The sequence below is a fragment of the Lissotriton helveticus genome, chromosome 12 (assembly GCF_964261635.1).
Source record: "Lissotriton helveticus chromosome 12, aLisHel1.1, whole genome shotgun sequence".
Classification (NCBI taxonomy): domain Eukaryota; kingdom Metazoa; phylum Chordata; class Amphibia; order Caudata; family Salamandridae; genus Lissotriton; species Lissotriton helveticus.
Genome location: NC_136073.1, coordinates 902,972,138 through 902,981,865, shown reverse-complemented (window position 1 = coordinate 902,981,865; position 9,728 = coordinate 902,972,138). Strand labels below are relative to the sequence as shown.

At 48.9% G+C, this 9,728-nt stretch overlaps 1 protein-coding gene across 1 annotated transcript; it reads left to right on the top strand.

The window, feature by feature from the left end:
- Window positions 1-1,674: 1,674 nt before the first annotated feature.
- Window positions 1,675-7,911, top strand: LOC144799852 (dnaJ homolog subfamily C member 18-like). Its single transcript, XM_078671434.1, has one exon. It carries the CDS (start codon window positions 4,410-4,412, stop codon window positions 5,850-5,852), a length of 1,443 nt encoding a protein of 480 aa, XP_078527560.1. The 5' UTR covers window positions 1,675-4,409; the 3' UTR covers window positions 5,853-7,911.
- The last annotated feature ends 1,817 nt before the right edge of the window (window positions 7,912-9,728 follow it).

Below are 9,728 nucleotides of genomic sequence, written 5' to 3'. Positions count from 1 at the left end.
AAGTAATCGTATTGCAGACTCCTCGTGACTGCTGACAGCTTCATTCTTTCTTGTTCCATCTTCCAAGAACTATATTCAGCGCTCTGACGTTCCGCCTTGTGTTCCTAAGGAATTGTGGGTAATTGCGTGTGACGTAACACGTTTTGGCGGCCATCTTAAGTAAACCTGAAGTTAAAGAGAACAGTTACGGAGACCTTCGTAAAAGACTTGGAAAGAAAGCTTAAACAATCGAAAGGAAGTTGTGTATAATTCCTTCATCAGCCCGTTACCATTAACGGTGATTCGCACACCTTCTCCACTTTCATCAGCGTGTTACCATCAACGGTGATTCGCACACCTTTCTCCATTTCTCTAAATTTTTACAGTTATATTTTCAGTACAGTGATGATTTAATTAGTGTGATGCACTATTTAACTGCTATTAGTATATTATATATTTAGTTACTTACACTAGCGTTCGTACTGTTAATAATTAAGGTACTTAATCCAGCATTACTTACTCAACATTTTAATTTAAAATTATTGTTGTGGTATTAGGTTTTCTATTTTACAATGACTCAACCTAATTACAACATCAGTCCTCCTCAAGCATTCTGGGTTTCTGGCAGTGAACCACCACTTAAGTGGTTGGAATGGAAGCCTTATTTCTGTAACTATATAGATGCATTAGATGAGGATGGAAAAATGTCTCATGCTCAGAAAAAGAGACTTCTTCTTCATTCTTTAGGTGCTGTTGGACTAAAGGTATATGAAACTATGACTAAACCCTCTTTTCCAGGTGATTTAAATGTTTATATGTTAGCGTTTTTACATTTAGACACTTACTTTGCTCCTAAAGTGTGTATTGGCGTAACAAGATACAATTTTTTTTCAAGGAAACAAACTAAAGACGAAAGTATTGACCAATTTCTTTCTAATCTCAAAAAATTATCATTAGACTGCAAATTTGGTGTACTACAAGAGGAATTAATTAGAGACCAAATTGTTATGCATTCTTACAATACTTCCATACAGGATAGGTTATGGATTAATGGAGATTCTCCTTTGGATGATATTCTTGCTATTGCACGCAAAGCAGAAATGTCTGGCAGGTGCGCTAACGTGATAAAAAATGTTATACATGTCACCTTGATGTGCATCCTTTGTAAAGCACAGTTATTCCTTGATGCTGATCTTGCTGGATTACTTGTACTGTGCTCTTCGATTGAATAAAGGATCTACCTTAAATTCCTTGAATTCATCATCATTTCACAGGGCTGACTCTATTTTATTGAGTAATTGATTTTGACTATAATAATCTATTTTGGAGCAACAAAATCTGAAAATAAATCTTTTGGGTTTAAGAATTCTCTGTCTGTCTTGTAGAACCAAATGGGTTCTATGTGCTCAATAAAAGTGACATTTAGGATGCTTTGATGAGACACAGGTTCAGCAGGGAGCACCAACATTGTACACGGATTCACAAGCTTTCTCTCTCCAAGATGGCGGCTGCGCTGCGTCACTAAGGCCGCGTGCCAGTCTTTCCTTTCAGGCTGTGCTGACGGGGACAGGTTTCCCCTCTCGGATGACCATCGACCTGCGTCATGAAGGGTCCAGTCTCTCTTTTGTGTCTAGTCCCCTTACTGCGCATGTTCGGTAACGGTGACAGCGGAAGTCCTTATTTTATTTCCGGCTCTAACCCGATCCAAGATGGCCGCCGGGCTCCTGCAGCGGCTCATATTCCCGGCGTGAGCTGTAAATAGAGCGGCGCCGTCGGGCGGCATCGGTGCAGCGGGCCCCGCAGGAGCTGGGCGGCCTCCGGAGAGCACCGTGGCGTGAGAGGGGCCGGAGCCCACCCGGGGCAGAGGAGCGGGGCTTCCAAGGGGCACCTGCCGAGGACGGAGGGGAGGGAACCTGCAGGACCCTGAGGAAAGCTGAAGGACCCTGAGCAGAGCCACAGGAGCCCGAGGAGACCCGCAGGAGCCCGAGGAGAGGTGCAGGGCCCTGAGGAGAGCTGCAGGACCCTGAGGAGAGCTGCAGGACCCTGAGGAGAGCTGCAGGACCCTGAGGAGAGCAGCAGGACCCTGAGGAGAGCAGCAGGACCCTGAGGAGAGCTGCAGGACCCTGAGGAGAGCAGCAGGACCTTGAAGAGAGCAGCAGGACCCCGAGGAGAGCATCAGGACCCTGAGGAGAGCAGCAGGACCCTGAGGAGAGCAGCAGGACCCTGAGGAGAGCTGCAGGACCCTGAGGAGAGCTGCAGGACCCTGAGGAGAGCTGCAGGACCTTGAAGAGAGCAGCAGGGCCCTGAGGAGAGGTGCATGACCCTAAGGAGAGGTGCATGACCCTAAGGAACGCTGTAGGGCCCTGAGGAGAGCTGCAGGACCCTGAGGAGAGCTGCAGGACCCTGAGGAGAGCTGCAGGACCCTGAGGAGAGCTGCAGGACCCTAAGGAGAGCTGCAGGACCCTAAGGAGAGCTGCAGGACCCTGAAGAGAGCAGCAGGGCCCTGAGGAGAGGTGCATGACCCTAAGGAACGCTGTAGGGCCCAGAGGAGAGCTGCAGGGCCCTGAGGAGAGCTGCAGGACCCTGAGGAGAGCTGCAGGACCCTGAGGAGAGCTGCAGGATCCTAAGGAAAGTTGCAGGACCATAAGGAGAGCTGCAGGACCCTGAAGAGAGCAGCAGGGCCCTGAGGAGAGGTGCATGACCCTAAGGAACGCTGTAGGACCCAGAGGAGAGCTGCAGGACCCTGAAGAAAGCTACAGTGCCATGAGGAGAGCAGCAGGACCCTGAGGAGAGCTACAGGGCCCTGAGGAGAGGTGCATGAACCTAAGGAACGCTGTAGGACCCAGAGGAGAGCTGCAGGACCCTGAAGAAAGCTGCAGTGCCATGAGGAGAGCAGCAGGACCCTGAGGAGAGCTACAGGGCCCTGAGGAGAGGTGCATGACCCTAAGGAACGCTGTAGGACCCAGAGGAGAGCTGCAGGACCCTGAGGAAAGCTGCAGTGCCATGAGGAGAGCAGCAGGACCCTGAGGAGAGCTACATGGTCAAACAAACCCCATGGAAAAAACTGCCAGGCCCAGAGGAAAACAGCAAGTCCCATAAGAAAGCCAGCAGACTCCTCAGAAAAGTTGCCAAGCCCAGAGGAAATTGCAGGCCTTAAAGGAATGTCAACAGACCCTTGGGGAAAGCTACAAGGCCACGAGGAATGCCACAAACTCTGCAGAAGCTTCCAGGCTTCTAGGCACTGCTAACTGACCTCTGTGAGAGGCTTTAAGTCACTGAGAGAGGTGACCATGTCTGTGGATTGAGACCTGCATTGAGCCAGTCCAGCATATAACTCACCTGGCTCCAGAGACACAGAGAGCTGTTTGTTTGCCACACAAAAGGATGACATTGCTTTACAATCTTGTGAGCACAAGATGGATACCAGTCACATTTGGTGATGCCCACTCCTTCCATCTCACTGCTACTCAAATGGAAGAATCTTGTTGCCAGACCATGCCTGATGGTGTCCACTTAAACCCTTCTGCAGAGAGAGTTCAGGGCAGCAAGAAAACAGAAATAGTCTCAGTGAGGAATGTCTTCATGCAAAAAGCTGCACTTTTGAGGATGTTTTCCAGGTAGCTTAACCACGCGTTACTTGCATGTGCTTCAGTAAGACGTGGGGACTCATCATCGTTTGAATTTTTCAAGATTATTTAAAGGATGTGGTTGTGTATTGAAACTAGCTACTAGTTCTTGAGAAGTTTTATCTCTTCACTATTTAAATGACTGAAGCTTGTTGACCCTGACACCATGTGTAAGGGAGAGATGTTCTTTGCCAAGGCAGTGCCAAGTGGGTCCCTTTGGAGATTGAAGGTCACGGTCTGCCAATGGAACGCATTGAGAACCTACAATTGATGACTACAGGTTGGGTAAACTCAATGCTTGTGTTCGGTGATGGAAATGCAAGGTCTGTAGGCTTCAAAACCGAGACCGATTGGAATTTGCAGTGGCCTCTCAAACTATCATCTTGTATTTGCCCTTTTTGCTTGGATAACCTTCTTGTGCCCTTCAAGGAGCTTCTAACACCACCCTTTGTCTCTTTTGCCTGATTTGCCAATTTGCTGAGGAGGATGTTTTTGATCTGAAAATTGTAGAAATTCTGAATATGCGTTCTTTAAATAATTAGTGAGAGGACCTGTGAACATTTACATGGGTTTCAGGACCACTGTTCAATCCTGGAAAATTAACCTATTTACTAAAGTAGGCCTCCCTGATCTCCCTTTCTATGAAAAAGTTTTTTTCTTCTTCAAGAGAGAGTAGGACGTGAGTGTTTACTAGTCCCTACCATTCATATAACACAAAAGGCGCCTTTAGTCAAACGCGTTCACTCACCAACCCGCTTCTCACCTAGCCTCCCCCTGCCTTGGGCCGGGTTTATATCTTAAACAATGTTAAGAGAAAGGGCAGAGAAGCTGATCAAAATAGCTAGAGTGCATCTGCAGTCAGGGAGACGTGAGGATGCTTTGAATTATCTGTACCAGGCTCAAAACCTGTGCCCCACCCAGAAAGCCAGAGCCCTAATTGAGGCCATCCGGAGCAGTGGCCGTGATAGCTTCCGGGTTCCTCCTGCTCACAGCAGACAGAGGACTGGGGAAATGGGCGCAGGATGGGCAGAGAACCACTTCTATGCAGCCCCTGAAGACTGCCATTGCCCCCAGGATGCTTTCCATGAAAGTTTGGGACATTGCTTTCGCTGCTCTGGGGATACATTCTACCCCAGCCCCGGGTACAGAAGAAGGTGTACACAGGGTGCCTCTAACGCCGCTCCCAGGGGTTGTGGGTACTCGGAGGGCACCTTCCATACTACCTCCCGGGGATGTGGCTGTTGTGGGGAACACTCAGATGAAGATTCTGGTGGCAGTGCTAGAAGGTGGCAGTCGCATAGTGAGACTGGGCGAGTACCTCCCAATCACAGTGCAGATTTTGCAGACAGCAGTGGTCAGGGTTATACAGAAGAACAACTGAATGGGGTGCAGAGGGTTATTAGAAGCAGCCGGACCCACTATGAGACCCTGGGAGTGCAGCAGAATGCCAGTGACGAAGAGCTTAAGCGGGCCTACCGTAAACTAGCCCTGCGCTTCCACCCAGACAAGAACCATGCTCCTGGTGCCACAGAGGCTTTTAAGTCCATTGGACGCGCCTTTGCAGTGCTTAGCAACCCCGAGCGCAGGCGGCGGTATGACGAACATGGCGACGATGAGCCGGAGGCCTGTAAGCCAGCCCAGGCTCGCACCTACACGGAGCCAGCAGACATGACCCCAGAGGAACTCTTTAACTTGTTTTTTGGGGGTCGTTTCCCAACTGGGAGCACATACATGTACTCCAATGGGGCACCTCCTGCTCGCCATCCTCGCCAGCAAAGGCCCCGCCAGCGTTTCCGTAATGAGCGCCCGCCCACTCGGGCTGAAGACAACCGTTCCCAGAGTGGTTATTCAGTCTTACTCCAGCTGCTGCCTGTCCTGGTTCTGGTGGTGGTGTCGGTGGTGGCCCAGCTGGTGGCTCACAGCCCACCTTACAGCCTCTTCCAGAAGGCCTCTATGGGACATACTGTGGCTCGTGAGACCCAGGCCCTTGGGGTGCCTTATTATGTGGACCGGAACTTCAAACAGGCCTACCGTGGGCAGACTCTACAGGAGCTGGAACAGGCTATTGAGAAGGACTACATAGATTATGTGCAGACCAGCTGCTGGAAGGAGAAACAGCAAAAAGCTGACCTAAGCAACCTGGCCCGGCTCTACCGTGATGAGCGACTGAAGCAGAAGGCGGAGTCACTAAAACTAGAGCACTGTGACAAGCTGGCCCACATTATGACCCTCCAGCAAGGGGGCTGAGGTCACTGAATGAGGGTTCGCTCACTCTAGAGGGGAGCGGTCAACGAACACTGGTAGGGTGGATGGCGGGTGGTGATAAATCTTGCCAGGGGACATCAGAATGTCTCCTGACATTAAAGCATTTAAAAAGAGGACAACTCGGATCAAGAAGACATTTTCCAAACGTTGGGCAGAATGGGCTGTGAAGAGGGATCAAGTGAGTAAGTGCTGGTGCAGTGATGGTTCCCGAAGCTTGCAGTGTCCATAACAGGGGCCTCTGGGTGATGTGCAGCTGGGGGTGTCATGAATTGGCCGCAGCTATTAGCCATTCTTAAAGTTCTGACAAAACCCAGGAAACAAAGCATATTTGTCCAAAACACCCCCCAGCACCATGTGACTCTGGGCAATAGCTCGCTTAATCTTCCCGACGGCCCCCAGCGCCTAGAGACCCTTACGGGTGATTGTGCGCTTTACAAATGTGGATTATTATTATTAAACTCCTCTTTTGTGTCATCATACAAGTAACCGCTCTCCTTAGGAAGGGCCAGGCACACTGGATAGTTTGTACTTCAGTGCACCAACCAACAGTTATTATTGCAGTTGCAAATGTTAATCCTCAATGTGTTTATGATATTTTCCAGTGGTGGTGGTGTCCCCTAATTAGAGGTGATCAGTTTGGATGGCCCCAAGTCCCCACCATGACACTGTTTACAAGTTTAATTCTCTCTGCTTCCTTCAAACTAATTTACAAAAGAGTCTTGTTGGCGTCCTGAGAGATGTGCACGCCGCTCTGCTTAACATAGATAAACAACCAGGGACTGCTCAGTGCTGTTGCAAGAGTGAGGGGCTCTAAGGTGGAATGTGGAGAAATGACCTGAGCACTTTGTTGTGTATTATGTAGTGAATTTGAGATACTGGTTTGCTCCAGTGGACCAGCTTTGCTAGATGAAACACAACCGCAGGGCGGCTGCGTCTGCCCAAAGTGCCGCGAGGCCAGGTAATTGGTGACCGCTGCAATGTACAAAACGTACCTCTTGATGCCCTTGACCCACTCAATAAGAACAGAGAGCCCTAAAAGCAATATAAAATGATTCAGGTATATGAGTGCATTATGCGGATGATCAGTTTTAACCCTCTATCCCACCCTAATCAGTAACAGCATCTGCATAGTAAAGTGAGGACTGAGCCCTGCAGTCTGTTGGGGCACATGCTACAATTAGTGTGATTGGGTGTTTGTAGCCCTGGGTGTATGCGGAAGGAGGTTTGTGGTTCAACCAAGGCAGTATTTTGTATGATCCGGAGTTTCATGAGTGAAAGGATCCTCCCGGGGGTAGAGGGTTTGGAATGGTGATCTCTGGGGGTCTGAGGCTGGTACATCCAGGTGCAACAAGTTGTGTAACTAAGCATAGATTGTTGGGGAGCAACAGGTGTTGGGTTCTGTCTTCCGCTTTTATGAAAAACATGAACTGTTGATGTGAATCTTTCTCTCAAAGTGAGACCAGGAGAAACGTATCTGTGCTTTGTCCATTGACCCTTGTAAATCCACTTGGTACATCATTGTGTGTTGACGTGTAGATCCGCAGTCCTGGGCTGCACCACAAACTCAGTTCTGACCTAGAATCCATGTTGGTTGTGTTGACCTCTTTTTGCAGTGCATGAGATCATGAAGGACTGTTGGTGGTGACTGCAGCCCCTTGGGATGATCCTGCTGTTCACTCTTGCTGGATTCATGGATTGATAAATTGGTTTGGTTCTAGACTTGGGCAGTGCTCTTAGGCACCTCTGCCCCTTACGCAGCATTGCCTATTTCTTGGCTGACTTCAAAGACACTGAACATTTTGTGGACAGAGCCGTGTGCAACAGTTGAGTCTTATGAACGGTCTCAGGAGTCGGGCTGCATGGACGCCCCTGCGAACACGAAGGACCTCTAGTGAAGCAGCGCAGCCGCTTCTCATGGATTGAACATGCGCTGCTTGTCGTTCACTTCCTGTTTTTATTTTCTTCGTCTCATTGCATATTTATATTAATTTATTCTATTTATTGTAATGATGTATCGCATAAAGAGTGCTGACCCATGAAACTTGTGTTTTTGCTTAAATGATGTGCAGACCTCGACGCATCAACCATCTATGGCGTGGACACGGGCTCTTAGAAGAGACCGGCCGCCTCCACATGCATGGATCTGGGAAGTGGGGGGCTGGAAGGAGGGTTTCCACTTGTTCTTAAACTGCAGTGATCTGTGAGTAGTCTCCAGTGACAGTGCAGATGCAAATGCGCCTCTAAGCGTTAGGTGCTGATCAGCATCGTTCTAGCCTTCTCAGTTGTTAGTCCAATATTTGATTGTGTATTGAGTCTGGCATTCGCCAAGTCACCCCTCGCATCCTCATGAATCCTATTTCTGCTGTCAGTCAATCAATTTAATCTTTATTCAGCCGTATGTGGTTGTGAAAGACTAAAACATTACAGAGCAGTTAAAAGATCATAAAACTATTTTAAAATGACCATTATTCACAACATAGTTACTTGAGATTAAAAACAGATAACCCAATGACAATGAAACGTGATAGCTAACGCTCGGCGAGATAAAAACAACAGCGCATAAGTCCATTAACCCCACCGCTGCTGCCGACGTTCAGCGGACGTCGCGTGCACTACCTCGGTAGTGCTGCGCACGTCCGTTGAACGTCGCGGTCCCGCTGCGCAAAAGAACGTTCCGCACTAGCGCGGAACGTTCAGCGCCGGCAAGGGGTTAAAACAGCTTCCATATTAAGTGCATACTGCAACTATAGAATATAGCCTGATCAAAGGCAATGTTGTCTTTTCTGAGTTAACTGGATGTATGACATAACGTGTATTTTGTAAAGCCCACGTTCACTCAGAAGGACATCTTGGTGCTGAATAACAGATGTTTATTGTTGCCCAACTGAATGGAGCTTGTGTTATCGGCCTCAGAAGGATGAAAGGCTGAGTGGACCTGCCTGGAATTGAACCTGTGGCCATGAGGTCAAACACAGGCCCCTACAGTGAACGCATTAGTCCACTAAGCATCCGGACCCGGCTCCGGGTACAGTGAATATCAGTTGGGGGGGCCATGTAGAGGAAGTCTACACTGTTGTAGCTCGTTGTGTCTTTAGACCGCTTCAAAGCACTTACCGGCACTTTTCATGGAATACATAAATACAGCTATTGGGACCCAGAGATGGAATGGTGGGCACCAAGGTCTGTGTTGTCTCCGTTACCTCACCCTGCTCATTTCCTGCCCCTTGAATCTGCCCTGGTGGGAGCAAAGTAAACGTAAGTAATACGTGTGTCTTGTCCCCAGGTATGTGGTAGGTGAGTCATGCCATGGGTATTCAGTGGTGGCATACTGCCCATTGTAACTAATAGATGAATACCACAATGGCTAAAGATTTGGGGCCACTATCCCATGCTAATAAGTAAGGGTGGACTGCCTATTGGCTTATAGGTGTGGGTCACTACCCTTCGAGCATTAGAGTCAGTAGGCACCCTGCTGCTCTCGGGACCTTTGCTCACAAGTCTTCAGGCAAAAGACTTGGGGCCAGATGTAGGTGGCCATTTACCGGCCGGTAACGGACGATTTCGGCCGTTACCGACCGGTAAATGGGTTTTTGGGATGTAGGGGGCCAATTTTACCGAATCGGTAAATTTACAGAATCGGTAAAATACCGATTCGGTATTTTTACCGATTCGGTAACTTCTAGATGTAGGTGGGACTCTTCTGAGTCCCAAAGGCCTCTCAGATTCGGTATTTTACCACCCAATCCAATTGGGTGGTAAAATGCTGAATCCTGGTGTGCTTGCACATGTGTGCATGCACACCTATGCCATGTGACAGACAGACATGCCCTTAGGGCATGTCTGTGTGCCACATGGCAC